We start from the raw sequence: 16,807 nt of genomic DNA, 5'->3' as shown, positions 1-16,807 counted from the left end.
GCTATTTTTCACTAGGCAAGTGATTCTGTTCTAGAAAAAAAAGAAAAGAAAACCTAGAAAACCTGTGAAATAGCTGATCTTTCTTTTCATATTAAATATTTTAAGGATTTATTTATTTATTTATAATATTGATGCTATTGTACTCTCAGTAGCAGAAAACAGCTTTTGAGCAGACCAACTTCATTGCTAGGGTGATACAGTGACTGTTGCTTTCTTAATCTGAAGTTCGCCTGGGGTAACGATCATACAGCCACTTAGCCAAAGACCTCTCAAATACTTCATCTCAGAGGAATCATTAGGATGGTGTGAAACATGTATTCAAAGGAAACAATTAAAAAAAAAAAAAGTGGAATGAAAACAATGGTATATCGTATACATGTATAGAAATAAAATTGTGACAATGTTGACTTTAATCTGCATTCTTTTTGTGTAGGTCACATTTTTACAATGTTTAACTTCCCACTTGCTACTTACACAGAATTTTTAAATTTCATTCAACTTTGTATTTCATGGTGTGTTATTTTAGTATTGTCTACAGTACTGCAGTTCAGGATTTTTGAAAAGGGGAAAAAAGCAAAACACTTACAATGAAAGTAAAGCTCTTCATCCCCCTCTTGATCAGCTTTGCTATAGCCGCAATGCCTAAAAAGAAATACGTCAGTTTTACTGGTAAATAATGATTTACTTCCTCACATATAAAGTCCTAACAACATTGGTCTTTCAGGCTGGGATTTTCAGCCTATGAGCACCTAGCTCCTGTAGGCCCTTTGAAAGTTTGAGCTATAATTCTCTTGACAGCAGAGGTTTAAATAAATCATGAGCAGTTGTAATCAAAAGGCTTTTGTATCAAATACGAGTTGGGACAGGTCCTAAAGATCCTTGTTCCTGTGAAAAGCTTCTATGGATATAGCAGGGGATTAAAGAACTTGAAAGTAGAACACTATTTAACATGACGGTATTCTTAAACATACTGCTGTGTCTCTTTTTCTTGAATTTAAAGTCATTTAAAGGCTGATCAGATAAAGTGTCATGCTTCTCCACGTGAGAGAAACTAAACAGAAAGAGGAACTTTGAGGAGTACAGGTGAAGAGCTTGCTAAGGGTTCGTTTTACAGCATATTTACATACGACTGAAAGAACATCTTGATTTAAGTGTGTCTTGCTAAAGTAAGCAGAAAACTGTATAATTGATAATTGGATTTGAATTTGGAATGAAAATTGTCCTTAAAAAACATGAGTTCCGTGTATAAGTTTTGCAAATTTCCATTCCAGATTAGAATATGCCTTAAGAACTCACAAAAGTGGGGTCAGATGTGCTTATGTAAGGCAGAATACCTTCGCCCAATGATGAATCCAAACACCATGAAGACCAGAATGATGGTTCCTGCTACAGCAACCACAGCTATGATTATAACAGGATTCTGTTCACTGGAAACAGCCGTGGCTGTAAATAGAGAAAAAAGCAGAGATTAGCTTAATATTATTCCCAACAAAGGAGCTGCAAAAAAAATTAAATCAACCTTCACGAATTGCAGACTGTTTATTTTTTCAGTTGCCTACAATTATTAATTTGATGAATTTAATCTAAAGGAATGCCCCTATCAGAAATTCACTCAAATGCCGGATGAGTTACTGATCACATACAGGGAATAAAAAAGGCCAAAATTAACTTGGTCAAAGTCATACAACCATGTGCTGAAAGCCAGCACCAGCCAATTTAACTGCCTTCTGGTGTAGTGTCTTCTGCTTTGTTCAGTGGTTGACCCCTTCCTAAAAGGGAGGAGGACATCTCTTTAAAGAGGTACAGTAGGAGAATGTTCCTGCTCCTAGCCACACTGCTAAAAATGGTTGGTATGACTTTAATGGTAGTATGAAGTAGTATCTTAAGTGTAAGATGAATTTTTAAGATGAAGCATTAACTATCTATTAACTCAGACTTCTTAGCATATTTATCTCTCTTACTGCTATTAATCATTGTAAATTGATATTATCACTTAAAATTTGTTTCTGTTAGCAATGAAAAGGTGCTTCCACATACACAAAATGGAATTCTCTATGCTTCAGAGGATTTACATGCCAAAATATCTACACGCTATCATTCTTTTTATTCATTTATGCCAATTTTATTAATATATGCAAATGTCTGCATGTCACATTAATTTAAACTGAGGATGTAAATACTTAGCCTGAGAACCCTCAAAGTTTGTTAAATACATTGCTTGCCACTCAGCTAATGAAGGTGGTCATATGCTCAGCTGTATTAAATGAGCACAACTCTACTGAACTCTGCAGAGCTATAGTGATTTGTAACGAGGATCTGGCCCAAGAGACTGAGAATAAAGGAAGAAACATCAGGCAGTGATGCTGAGAAAGGGACTGTGGAAGTATGAGTCACAAAAAAAAAAAAAAAAAAGATACTGACATCTGATTAACTAAACTGTAGATGATACGTTAATATGGTTAACTGGTTAAGTCCTGGCCGTGCTACCTAAAGATGAAGATTTTATGAATTCCACAGAATCTTCTGGGTGCAGATTTCATAGGTTCCCATAGAAACAAACCATCCAATCTTTTCTTTGCTGTGTCTTGGCAGAAGTAAACCAATCAACATGATTTATTTTGTCACTGAACTGTATTACTTACCCCCCCACCCCCACCCCCAAATAAAAACCCCTTTGTTGTGCTTCACAGCATAACACAGCACCTCTGTATTGAGGTGAAATTCCTGCAGCCCCCATCCCCCAATTTTATTTCCTAAAGAAACTATAATTTTTATATATTCTACCTAATGCAGGTGAGGAAGGTCTCATTATTCTTATTGGGCTTTAACTGAAAAGAACAAATGTGTTTTTTTTGACTAACTACAACTTTCTGAGATACCCAGTCAATGGGGTATTGCTATAGGCCTGCACATATCCCATTTGTGCAACCTTTAGGAAATTAGTGGTCACTGTCTTGTTTCATAAGGGCATAAGTAATGGGGTATAAGTGGAAGGGGCATAGGTAATACAACTCAGTTCTTGAAAAACTACCTGCCCATCAAACTAGATGGCCTCAAACATGAGAATGTTGAAGTTATGTAAAATTTCCTAAAATATTTCTATTCCTTAGAACTTAAGTGCAAACCTCACCTGGGAGTCAAGACAAGGTGGCATTTTGTCCCAATGGCCAGTGTACAAAGCTTTATCCATCTAACAGAGTTTGGAAAAACACTTTTCCAAGCTTGCCACCTAATCTAGCAGCCACGTTGAGTGCATAGAGGTTGACATATGTGATTGGGTTGCTCTGCATGACTGCCTCACAGATTTTGGACACTGGTACAGTCTGGAGGCAATCCAAGGATGTTATTTGAGCTCTTGAAATGCTGGGGGCACAGTACACTGCCCAACTGGTAAAATAGGTGGGATGAAATTCATGATGTAATTTTACATCTTAAAAATAAATAAATAAATAAATAAAAGGTCTGGTTATGGGATTGGTCTGGTGAGAATCCTATGTTCTTGTACTGTCTCTGTGCTGCTTCTCCCATCTGTGTGATGAAATCAGGCTGTTACTTGGCTTATGTGTAATTACGAACTTCTGGAACGTGATCTAACCGAAATAAGGATGCAAGAGTATCCTGAGAGGAAAGATTTTGGGGTGCAGATGATCCTTTCAGGGAGTCTATGACATGGTTGCCAGTCATTCGTGTTGCCACAGTAGTAGTGGTAGGGAAACATCAGCAGGACAGAGAAGTCTGCCCTTATTTCCAGTTAAGCCATGCTCAGGCTCTGAAGGCAGTACAGGGACCAGCTACAGGTGACACCTAATCTGACATTATGATATCTTCTTATCTAAAGGAATGAGAGAGTGTTTAGGTTATAGGAGTCAAGGTTACCTTCTATGTACAGGGCTGGAGGGATGGGGAATACCCAAAAACCCTGGAGCATTTAAAAGAGGAGATTAGCTATAAAAGCTGTGCAGCTCCGCCAGCAACAATTTTTCATGCAGGCAATCTCAGCTACAGAGAAGAATTCCTGATGAAGTGTACATGAAAGCTTCAACAATATATTGGAATCATGCGGGCCAAATGTCACATTTTTAAATATTATTCTTATAATATTTATTCTTATTATTCTTATAATATTATGTCTTCTATTAAATTTTGCAGCAGTTGTTTATTTCAGACATCATAAATATATTTTACATCTGCATGCTACTTCAACATTGCTTGATTTAAAGCTATTCATGGCAAAAGCAAAAGGCAAAATTTTATTCCTGCCAGGTTGCACTGAGTCCTTCTACTTTGCCAGTAAGACATGTAACAAGTGGCAAACTCCCCATCAGAGATTTTAGGCAGTACAAAGGTGAAGGGAATGTTGCAGTATTGTAAATAAGATGGCCTATTTTGAAAGATAACACAATCAACTTGTCTTGCTGTGACTGAGAACATCCAGGAGGGCTTTCTGGCTTTCAGGAAAACAGATGAGAGCACCGCTGAAATCTGTGTGTCCCCTGAGAGGTTGCATTAGGGAAGTTTTAACTCTGGTTTGTATACCTCTAGTCCTCATTGAAAAACAAAAAGTTTTCACAAGCAATTGCACAATTTTCTAATAATTCTTATTAGAAAATGCCACCAACATTTTTAAACTGAATGTTTTCATTTATTCTTCTGGTTTGTTCTGCTTGATATCTAGAATACATCTCCCATACTTTTGGAATTACAGAAAACACAGCAGCCTCTTTAGATTCACTGGCTACAAATAATTCAAGGTATCTTTTAGATAATTCAGTGGATCAAAAAAGGTAAAATTACCACTTAAATGATACTCTTTGAATTTATATTTTCTTCCAGGAGGATTTCTGTCTCTGATAAATGATGTTTCCAACAACAAAATTCAGTTACTTTGATCTGTGACAAACACAGCATGGAATATAAATATCCTACCTTCATAAAGCATTTTTGCTTTGTAATTTTACTATTTTTATGTAAATGTATGTATGTTGTCCAACACATACAATATGTGTGAGTACAGGTATTAAATATGTATATTTTACATATCAGATTACATAATGGACATATACATAATTTGAGTTCCTCAAATATGGGAAAGTGGCCATGCAGTTTTGATCACAATACAGAAACTGGAACATAATATAAAAATCTACTAAATCAACAGCACCAGTTGAAATTCCAGGTGAATTTCAGGTAGGCAAAAGGACTATCTAACTGCTGGTTGAGCATTACAACTATATCTAATTTTAAAATACTTTGATAGTTTTGAAAGTCACATTCAGAAATCCACTGGAATAATGCCAATGACTCTTAACTGTAGCAGGTTTTCTGCTCACCTGTATACTTCATCTGAGGTATATTTCCTAAAAATGATCTACTAAATTTCTTATGAAATGCTAACGCAAATACAATTTTATTGACCTGAATGATTTGATAGTACTACAAATAAAATATGAGACGCAAATATTCTTTTTTTTTTTTTGGTAAGAGAATTTTAAAATAATTTAATTAAATTTACTATCTTTTAACAAACATTTTAATTATTTCTGAAAACTATATGTGGAAAATTGGGGTTGTTTATCATTGATAGGAATTACATCCTACAATTTCCTCTCAATACAATTGAAAATATGTTGCTTTTGAAATTTTCTTTTGTGAATGCACTGCACATGGAATGTTAGAACACAAAGCTAGCCTGCGACAAAATATCTGCTGTGCATACTGGTTCAGAATGTCACTGGTTTATATGTAGATTTTCATCACCGAGTCAGAAAAAGGGTACACGATGCAAAAGGGCCAGTGATTCATTTATTCTAAGATTTCCTAACTTTCCACAAATTAATCAAACTCCAGTCAAGACTGTTTACCTCAGAAATGGTCTTTGCTCATCTTAGTGGCTTAGTATGCTTACATGCAGTATATAAAAAAATATTAGTGTAATGAATGAAATGTTTGGAAAACATTCTGGTCTAACAATTTTAGATTACTATGGACAATAAGTTAGATAATTAGCAGGAACATGTTACAGATTGTTAAAGCCTTTTCATTTGTTTTCCAGAAATTCATCCAAAATACGAAATTACTTCTGTCTGTAACTCAGGATGCTGATGCATCTCAGGGATTCTGTTGAATTTTACTGCCTTTGTAAAGCAGTCTTTACAAAGTAAGAAATAAAAAAGAGTAACTCTGCAGATGAAAAGCATGCTATCAAACACACAGCTAATAATAATGGTAATAATATTTTATTGTTGCTATTATGACAATTACTATTTTAATTATGTCTATCAGCTGTGTGCTGTTATTTGTTATTGAAAGCTTTTATATTCTGTGTGGAAACAAGATTAAGATCTAACTACTGTGTTGTTTTTTTTTTAAGAATGCCCACAAATTCTTCAGGCGACACCTGGCTGCAGTTAAATAAGATGCAATTGTGTGTGCCTGTGCCTCAGATGTGCTGCATAAAGCACAGAGAGCAGAGTTGGTACCCATGGCTTCTGAAACTGTACGTTTTGAATTCTCAGCTCCAAACTTGGCTGACTTATCAGGCTGACCTGAAGCAAATGACCCAAACCCAAATGACCAAATTTTGCTGCCAGGGATACAGAGAGTTTCCATGAGCTGACTCATGACTAACAGTTCTCACTGGTTCAAGAGTTTATTTCCAAAGACCCCAAATCTGGAAGATTTTCTCTAAGTATGCATGAACATTATCAGTAGTGAAAAACGTATCTGTAATTTTTAGGCAAATAAGGATGCGTGATTGGTTTCAGCATCAAAGAAAAAACAAACTCTCCCAAAATGTTATCCCCCTGCTGAAATGTCACAGCCAGATTCTCTAGTGAACTGTACTGAGTAAGTTCATGCTTCAGCTTCATACTTTCCATTACAAGGGTTACAGAAGGCTGGTTTTAGTTTACAAAGCCTGCAACTTTGAGCCCTGAAGAAACCTGGTGTCTTTGAGACTTTAAAAAACAAAATTGACTGGCCTAGGAAACCAGAAGATAGCAGGAATGGACGTACATCTGAAACAAGACACACACTTAGGTAAACAAATCTATATAAATTTGTTTGCTTGTTTGTTTTTAGTAGGAAATCACACAGGAAAAAACAATAATAAATAAATAAATAAATAAAAGACCTAAAGAAGCCACCAACGGCTGAAATCTGCTCTTCCTTCCTCTCCTCAGTTACTGAAGAACCTAGTAGGGTTATTCAGCTCAACCTCTTCTAACCTCTAACTAACTAGCCTCTTCTTTTGTGTTCAAGTGAAAAAAAATAGTTTTTTTCTTTGTGTTAGAAGAGGACATCAGAGAAGAACCCGACACGCTACATTTTTCCCCGCTAATTATAAGAGTACAATTCATAGTCCTATGGTAAAACAACTAATTGAAGTTCATCCCTCAAAATATAATGACAAAAATTCACCTTCACTTAGAATTTCTTTTTTTTTTTTTCCTAATTTTAATAACATTACCTCTAATGACTAATTTTTTGCTTTTTTATTACTTCTGAAAATGCAAATTTCCCATAAATCTAAATGTTTACCTGTGGCTTCTTCTAGTGTGGCAACATCCAGTCTAGGGCTATAATTTCCATAACCAGCAGCAGTAAAAGCACGAATCTGGAAAACATACACTGTTCCTGGCTTTAGGTTATTAATAGAAGCTGAAGTGGACTTTGTTTTTACTGTTGAATAGGTTCTCTCCCTTTGATCCTGGAAACAATAAGACAAAAGATTTAAATGACATTTATAGGTCAGATTTGATCATGGTTGCACATCAGCAACTGACAGCTTGCCTGGGGGGTAGTTTATTTCAATTTGTTGAATGTTTTTTTTTTTTTTTTTTTTTTTTTTTTTTTTTTCCCAACATAAAAAATAAAGCATACTCTGTGGAGTATTTATTACAAAACACTGTCATTGAAACGAGGAGGTCTTAAGTGTAACATAAAATTCAAATGGGATGCTCATGTTGTTACTCATAAAATATCTAGACATAAAATGATTGTTTCTTTGGCTCTGATTAGATTTGGAGTAATTTTGATGAAAAAATAGTTCAAACAAAACTTTCCAAGGGATATGTAGGGCTTAAACAGTTTAGGGGCAGGGAAATCTGTTATTTCATAGTCAGAACCTTTCTCTTCTTACATTCCAACACTTTAAAAAATTATAACAGTGCCAATGACTGGATCTTGCACAAATTCTGAGGTCTCTGTCTAAAACTTTTTAGTCTTTTCTCTGGCTTTTCTTGGGTTTTGACTCTATGGCATCAAGAAGAAGCCAGGGAGAAAAGCTCAGTATGAGACCCCCCAAATCTGAAGCTGTACGATTATAGATGCCGAGTAATTGCTCACTTTCAAATGCTATAAAAGCCCATAGGTCCTTATGATATTCAACAAGCTCTACTTGTTCATCACATTTATTGATCCAGATTGTTTCTGCAGAGATATATGCAGCCCTGTTGATTTTTGGTGCCAGATGCAACCCTGATTTGAAGGGCAGAAGAGATGAATTAACTAACCATCTGAATGCACCACATGATCAGAGAAGCATGAGCCATACGAGACAGTGTTAATGAGATGGATACAGAGGGAAAGAATAAATCTGTAACTCATTTCAATTTACCAGCTAAAAATGATGGAGAACCTTTCCCTTTGCAGTCAACAAAGCAACAAAGGCTTTTGCTGAAACACAGGGTTCAAAACAACATATATGATTTCTTTTTCAATAGATTCAGTAATGGCTTCTCCTGGGCCTTGCCCACTCTGTCATTTGAGCAAGCCCATCAGCTCAGCTAGCAACAATTTTTCATATCTTATACAAGAAAATGTAAATCATCTGTAAGTGAGGACCACGGTAGAATGTACATTGGTATGTGAGAAAAAACAGGAACGCTTGACAGAGGAGAAACATAAATAATGAAACACTGTAAATAGTCATATATGTTCACAACTGTAAGCCACAATGGAATTTCAGTTTGGGTTTTGATGCATAAATGAGGCTTATTTGAATTGCCAGTTCTTGAATTTAGATATATGTATATATATTTAATAATAACAACAAAGAGGTAAAGATAACCTTAGCTAGAAATATCAGAGTACAGGCTTACTTGGGAGATTTGGGGCATTTTCCATTCCAGCCCTAGCCAGAAATGAGGTGGAAGAAAAAAAAAAAAAAAACACACTTCTCAGAATATTTGATTTAATAGTTTGATTTAATTTGGCTCTAAAAGGAGCTGAAACTCCAGGAGTGTGAGAGGGGATAAATAACAAAACAGGTACAAAACTTAACTGCTTCTCTTGTTCTGAGCAAGAAGCTTATGAAGTACTTTTCAAGCTGATCTGCACTACCTTGGAAGGAAAGTAAGTATTTAAGTATTTGTTTTAAAATAGTCTCACTGAATTTAAGGCTTAAATTAATTATTTCATTATATCTGTGCCTGATCGTGAGATGAGGTTTTTCTTATCTTTTGTTAATTTTACCGTAATAAATAGAATACCAATGGCTTTCCTTCATTTAGAAAAATAACTTGACATCAGCTCTTGCCTTGGCAAACACAGGAAACTGGCCATGAAATTCCACTGCTTATTTAAAGTAACATTAATATGTAGATAAAATAATAAAAGTTATAATTTAACATTTATTACATATGAAAAGTCTAGTACTTGGGCATTTTTCTGTTATCTTCCTCATGGTATTTACTTTTTTTTTTTTTAATAGAACAGAAACTATCGTGGATATAAAAGCAAGCAAAATGGCATATATATATATATTTTTTAATCTGTGTGTGCAGAGGACAGTTCTGCTTTTGGTAAATATGCATTTTTTGTAGTGTATGGACTTCATTTGTATGATTGTGTGAGGGAGAAAAATTGCTTGCCAAAATTAGTAAAATTATTTTTGGAAAAGAAAGGTTTAGCTATCTGTACATATCTGTTAAGTTTTGTCATAAGAGTTATTAAAGTGAACAACTTAAAGTGGGACTTAGAAACAACAAATAAACATTTTATTCCCTTCCCAATCTATATAAATATCTATTGATAAGCATATTTGTGTAATTCAACACTGCAAATTAGATGCAACACATTATATTATGTTCAATCTGGTCTGAATTTATCTAATTGTATGTTAGCTAGTAAGCTAATATGGTCTTTTTGATATAGAGATACTATTGCCCTGTTTGCACAGATGAGATGTTCTCACAAGTGATCACAAAAGAGGTCCTTTGTTCATTTCTTTGTATTTTCTTTCTTTCTTTCTTTCTTTCTTTCTTTCTTTCTTTCTTTCTTTCTTTCTTTCTTTCTTTCTTTCTTTCTTTCTTTCTTTCTTTCCTTCTTTCTTTCTTTCCTTCTTTCTTTCTTTCTTTCTTTCTTTCTTTCTTTCTTTCTTTCTTTCTTTCTTTCTTAATTTTCCTCCCACTATGCTTCATAAAAAATATCAATATGCTATATGCTGCATTAAATTTCCTAGGGAATCTGGAGGAGCCACACTTAGTCTGGGTCCCATGACAAGCTTATAGATGCATAACCTTTCACCCCATTTTCATCCAGCTTATGGTTGCTTTTCAGGTTTTTGTTTTGTTTTGTTTTGTTTTCTTTTTTTTTTTCTTCTGGAGTACTTCAAAGTTATCATGAATGAAGCCTTAGACACACTGAAAGGAATGGCAAAACTCTAACTGACATCAATAACAGTGCAATTTCACTCGAACAGAAAAAGAGATCATCTACTATTGAAAAGCAGCCCTCAATTCATTACTGTATTGAGAAAAGGAGTGACAAATAAATCTCATGTTCCTGGGACTTTTTTTAAAAAGGACAAATAAGGAATACTTATCAACTAAAACTGTAGGAAGTGTTCTGGAAGTTTTCAGACATCAAGTCTGAGCTGCTCAACTCATAAAATAATACCAAATGAAGTCAAGAGTTGTATTTGATGTCTCATCTCAAGACTGGAATCACAGTGACACAGAAGGAAATGAAACAAGCCTTAAAAACAATGTAGGAGCAACTTTAAAATGATAAATCTCATGGTAAAATCTCCACAGCCTAACTTAATAACAGAAATACTGTGGGAAAAAATAATTTTAAAAAAATAAATAAAAAAGGCTGATTTTGAGTGGATAATTCACTTCTAGGATACCTAAATACAATATATGGAACATATGATAATAATAATTGCAGGGAATCACTAGTTATTAAAAGAGAGTGAAATCACTGTGACAGAAAAAAATGGGATAGTTGGTAGTATAGCTATAGTTTTAACATTGTTCCACAATTTGGTGAGCCAACACAAGGCAAACAGCACATTGTTGTACATTACAGATAATCTAAGCACTTACTTTCTCATAATACTTGATTTCATATTCAGTAATGACTCCATTGGGATGTTCTGGTTCCTGCCAGGAAAGCTCCACGCTTCTCTGCAGCACTCTCTCTTTCATTACTCCACTAACTTGTGAGGGAGCTGTTTGGACAAGATGTATCAATAAATAATAAGCAAATTTGTTGGATGCCTAAAATCAAATGTCATTACTGATCCACCCCATGCTGAGCCACTTTCATTAAGGTAAAAGAAAGCACCTTTTCATAGCTCACAATTCAAAGCTAATGAATATTCAAACAGGACCCTATTACTGTTCATAAACTTAGAATGGAAATCAAATTAAAGTGCAAACAGCAAAAAAGTGGAATTGTTCAAGTTAGTCCAAAACCCAGATGGGAATAACAATTAGGTAAGTGAATTCTGATTAAGAGAACAAAATATATTTTTAGATTGATCTGTGGTAAATTAAGAGTCTGAGTATTTATTGCATATGTTTCAGAAATGATTATGAAAAGAAAAATAATGTGTTAGAAACAAAATTGAATTTTAGGCTGATTTCATGTAGTTACCAGTTCTCTTTAAAAAATAACCTGTTGCATTATCTGATTACATCATCACTCAGTGGTGAAAACAACTTTGTTGAGAGACTAAAACCCCTCTTTTGCATTTGCTCAAAACTTTCCAGGACATTCTGTCTTTAGTATTGAAGTTTCCGTCTTTGGTCTTGGTGTTTTGTGGAAATCTGAGACAATTTAAGAAGCAGGTCTTATGAAATAAAGGGGTCACTCTCTTCTTCCACCTCACTGCACATAGTTACGCATACACACACACATATGCACAATTTCCTAATAAACAACACACAAAGCCAAACATCATTTGAAATTTGTAAAAAGCAGTGTATAAGCATTATAGAGACATTGCTCTCACTTAAAAATGGTTAAGAATTAACGTAATAAAATGAGTGACTGAAAAAGTAATTTTCCTGATCAGGTTACTTCGTGTTTAGCAAAAAAGAAAGACAGTGGATTTACAGCTGGTAGGTAGTTCCAAAGAAAACCTAACATTACACTTTTCCTCCACATGCTGCATATATGAACATAGCACAGAAATAGTCCTATGAAATTATAGCTCTTTAAAACAAACAAACAAAGAAACAGCTATATCAGCTCTATCTATGCAGAACTTGGTCTTGTTCCTTTTCAGTTTATTTGAAATAATTAAATTATTTTCAAGAGTGTTAACACTGCTCACATAGAAGACATAGAATGTGCAATTGGGTCCTCACATAAAGAGAGGACCCAATTGCACATTCTCTCTCCTCTCTCCCCCCCCCCCCCCCCCTCGAGCCGTGGCATTTAGGCATCTAGGCAAAAGTAAAATGATTATGACATTTATGTGTATAAGAAATAGATGTATTTCACTGTATTTTGAGAGCAGACTCATAGACAGGAAAGTAAAGAAAAGTTAGAGATAAATTTATTTATAACTACTATTTTGAAAAAAACATACTGAAAATTTAATACTTTTTTTGCAGAAAAAAAAAAAAGATCAGCTTTCTTTCAGACCTGCAGACAAAACTTTCATTAAGTAAAATTATTCCCATTGATTTCATACCAATAAAATTATTTTACAGAACAAGGATATTTTGATGCAACAAGTAGGTGAATTTCACCTTCATTTTCACCATTCATCTCAAAGTCTAATTAAATTAATTCCCATTCTAATATTCTTTAGCACACCCGCTTTCCTTAATTTAAAGAATACAGAAATAAAACAATGAGAACACATATCTCTGTTAGCCAAGATAAAACTATAATGATAAAGTAAAAATCTTTAAAGCACAACCAACATGATAATCTTCTAGTAAACTTAAAATTTGATTGTTAACTTCATATTTTAATCATGTTACTAGCCTTTTGTATTATAACGTATATAGTTATATAGGTTTTAAAATCAAATTCATTTACATTTCATTAAAGACGGCAGGAATCCATGAAAATTAAGGATAGAAGCCATGCATAATTTTCATTATAAACTATTATATCTATTATTCAATATAATCAAAGTTGAGGACCCCTTAATGTAGGCTGCCAAACTGATAAAATCATGAAATTATGCAAACACCATGGGTGATAAAGCATTTCAGAGCCAGGATCTATCTCTTCTTATATTCTCTTTCTAAAAGCTTAGAGTATTTTTTCTCTCTAATTAGCTTTTTCTCTTTTTCTTTCTCTTTTTTTTTTTCTTTTTATTTTTCTCTTTTTCTTTTTCTTTTTCTTTTTCTTTTTCTTTTTCTTTTTCTTTTTCTTTTTCTTTTTCTTTTTCTTTTTCTTTTTCTTTTTCTTTTTTTCTTCCTCTTCCTCTTCCTCTTCCTCTTTCTCTTTCTCTTTTTTTTTCTTTTGTAGCTAAGAGTGTGGAATGCAGCAAACTAATTTACTCTGTCTAATTTTCTGTACCATGATTAACTAGTTGTCTTCTTTGTCTAAATGAGCAGCACAGTATCCTGGCTGAATTTCAGAGAGGTCATTATGATTCATGTATAATGTTATATCTCATCCAGATTAATGTTTTCAAACTGTTAGTTTTACATTTTTAGATATCCAAAATTCTTAATGTTCATACTTCTAATGAAATAATTTTATAGGTCATTGGAAATTGTTCTCAATATTCACTGCCTTTTGTTTTACCTTATTATTATTTTTTCATTCTGTTGGTCATAGCATTCACTTTTTTAAGCATTCAAGCAAAATAAACTCACTTCCTCTGGCATTAGTGAAGTCTGCAGATGTGGGGAAGGAACAGCAATGTGGGGAAGGAGGAACAGAGAAGGGGGAAGATGAAACAGAATAGAGGAAGTGAAATATACTGTACAAGATTCCCACATAACATCCACACATAGTATACACAAACAGGCATATTCCTTTCTGAAGGGATTTCCATGAAAAAGAAAATCTGAATGATTTATCAGCATTGCAAGCTAATATGCAAAAAGTCTTAAATAAATGAGCTTTATCTCCTGGTAATTAATATTCTCTTCCTTCAAGAATGATGAGATTAAAAGGTTTTTGTTCGTTTGTTTGTTTGTTTTTCCTAGCTGAAAGCATTCTACCGTATTTCAATGGTAGAAGAACCCACATAAGGTGGAAGAAAGAGCCCAGCACTTCAGACTCACTGCAGGTCAAAAATGTTGGTAATTTTGACCTAGATATGTCTTTGACCTAGGTATGTCTTTGAAGCTCTGAAAATGATAAGGTTGTATATAATTCCCATAATGGATGATATTCCTAAAATGCATTAAATTATCTAATCTTATTTTGTGTCCTACTTAGAGCCCTGACATTTGTTCGGGGAAGAAGGGAATAGTCGAATGGGTTGAAGCCAGAGTGTCAAAGTACACCTGGCAAAGTACACCATCCTATTGCCACTGGAAGAAAATCTCTGTAAACTAGAGCAACTGCATAAGCCAATTTATTGATGTTAAATGTACATGTTAAATGTGTTAAGTGTACATGCTATCTTTATCCTGCCTTTTTGGTTGCATTTCTGTGCTTAGTGAAAGCATACAGGTCAGAAGCATTTTATTCTTTTTTTCTAGTAAAATCATTTCCTCTGTATACTCTCTGTACCTTTCTTACAGACTGTTTTGCATTTGTATTTTATTTGTTCTTGCTTCCTGATACCTCATGTTAAGCCTTTAGCCCATGTCTCATTGCCTACCCATGTTAATTAATTAATAATTTATGATTTTGAAACAACTATCAGCAAGCTTGAAAATGAGTTAAAGTTTGCAATTCAACCCTAAATACAAACTAAAATTTGGTATTAAACCAGATTAAAAGATAAATCTATAAAAACAGAATTAAAAATACCATTTTTTGTTCCCTTTGCTAGCTAAAGTAGTAAGTTAAACACATTTATTTTTTTTTTAGTAATCTAATTTTTGCTACTGCAACTATAACAAAGTTGTTCATGATGAAGACACTTACAGAATTTGTGGACAACTAAGTATCCAGTCCAGAGTGATTTGAGCATGCATAATCCCTACTGAATCTTTTCAGATAACAAAGAAGCATCACTTGTCAGGATCATTATTTCCATAATATATTACACCAGGGGATACAGGCTGTTCAAAACACCATTTGCTACCAACTTTCTTTCTGATATACCTCATCTCCTCCTTTACTCCTTCCTGCTGACACAATATCCAATGCATCAAACATACGCAGCCTCTCAGGGCTAACAGGCAGATGTACCTACACATGCTGCATAAGAAAGTACTTCTAGAATGACAGGTTCTCAGCACACTCGTTCACCTTTTTAAAATGCTTCAAATATACCATTCAGCAAAAGGAAAAATTGATTTTTCACCAGGTTTCAACATCACAGCCACAGAGAAATATAACTCTGCTGGGCTTTACTGATAAAGCCTTCAAGTTATATAGATTTCAAGCTGGTCATCATTTCCAGATCAAGTTATAGAAGAAGTTAAAACTGAGGTGTCAAAAAGAGCAGGATATTCCAAGGAAATATCCCGTTCCAGGGAGAATATTGTGTCTGGTAGACTGATGTGCTGCATTCATACTGCTAAGCCAAGCATATAGTATATTATTATATACCAAAAATACATGCATAGAAAATTGCAGTGTTGTTTAGAAGGCATTGTTTTTAGTCCAGAGTTCTGTGAAAATATTTTAACATGATATTACTCATGCCTTAGCTCTGTCATTAACTATTCTCTGGCTCTCATGCCTAACATTTCTCTTTATTTGAAGTGTACTTTCCAAAAGACAAAGACAGATGCAAAATTAATTTTTTTTTTTTTGCAATTTGTAACTGAAAAAAAAAGAAGAAGAAGAAGAAGAAAAAAACTACAAAATGCTAAAACAAAGACATATAAACTGAAAAATGAAAACGTGAAACTGGACTTACACATACAGGAGAAGCTAGGTATTATGTGCTGATTTCTAGCACAAAATCAACTCTAACAATGTTTTCATTAAGAAAAAAAAAAGTTGTCAACAAAAGAAATCTACTTAGCTATTTCTCTTTTCTGAGATTTATTCAACCTCTGCATAATGAATGTGTCTCAATTTCATCTGGCAGCATGGAGACTTTTCATCTGATACTTTTAAAAAAGTCTCTCTAGAAACAGCATTTCTGAGTTGTTAGTAATTCATGTCTATAAAACAAATTATTAAAAACCCTCAGGAATGAGGGTTTTCAATTCTGCAGAAAGTTTCCCAAATGGAGGTGAGTAAATGCTCCCAGTGCAGAACCAGAGCCCATGTTAATAAATGCAATCAAATCTTCGTTTACATCTCTGGTTTCATGATTTATTATAGAAAGGCTAAAGAGAAAATGGGCTATCAACCTTCCTTAACTATTTTTTCATATATATATATATCAACCTTCCTTAACTATTTTTTCATATATATATATATATATATATATATATATATATTATTTTATAATAGCAGTTGTGTGCTTATGGCA

General features: G+C 33.9%; 1 protein-coding gene across 7 annotated transcripts in view; it reads right to left on the bottom strand.

Moving 5' to 3' along the window:
* EPHA7 (EPH receptor A7) overlaps positions 1 to 16,807 on the bottom strand; it is a 166,944-nt gene that overhangs the window by 34,352 nt on the left and 115,785 nt on the right. For all 7 annotated transcript variants that reach the window (XM_068677922.1, XM_068677928.1, XM_068677921.1 and 4 more), the window contains exons 6-9: positions 11,331 to 11,455; positions 7,540 to 7,708; positions 1,335 to 1,443; positions 587 to 642 (exon numbers count right to left, since the gene is read on the bottom strand). In XM_068677922.1, coding sequence (XP_068534023.1) covers positions 587 to 642; positions 1,335 to 1,443; positions 7,540 to 7,708; positions 11,331 to 11,455 — 459 coding nt within the window. The remainder of the gene's footprint in view (positions 1 to 586; positions 643 to 1,334; positions 1,444 to 7,539; positions 7,709 to 11,330; positions 11,456 to 16,807) is intronic.

The sequence above is a fragment of the Anas acuta genome, chromosome 3, assembly GCF_963932015.1.
Source record: "Anas acuta chromosome 3, bAnaAcu1.1, whole genome shotgun sequence".
Taxonomy (NCBI): domain Eukaryota; kingdom Metazoa; phylum Chordata; class Aves; order Anseriformes; family Anatidae; genus Anas; species Anas acuta.
This window is presented reverse-complemented; position numbering and strand designations above follow the sequence as displayed.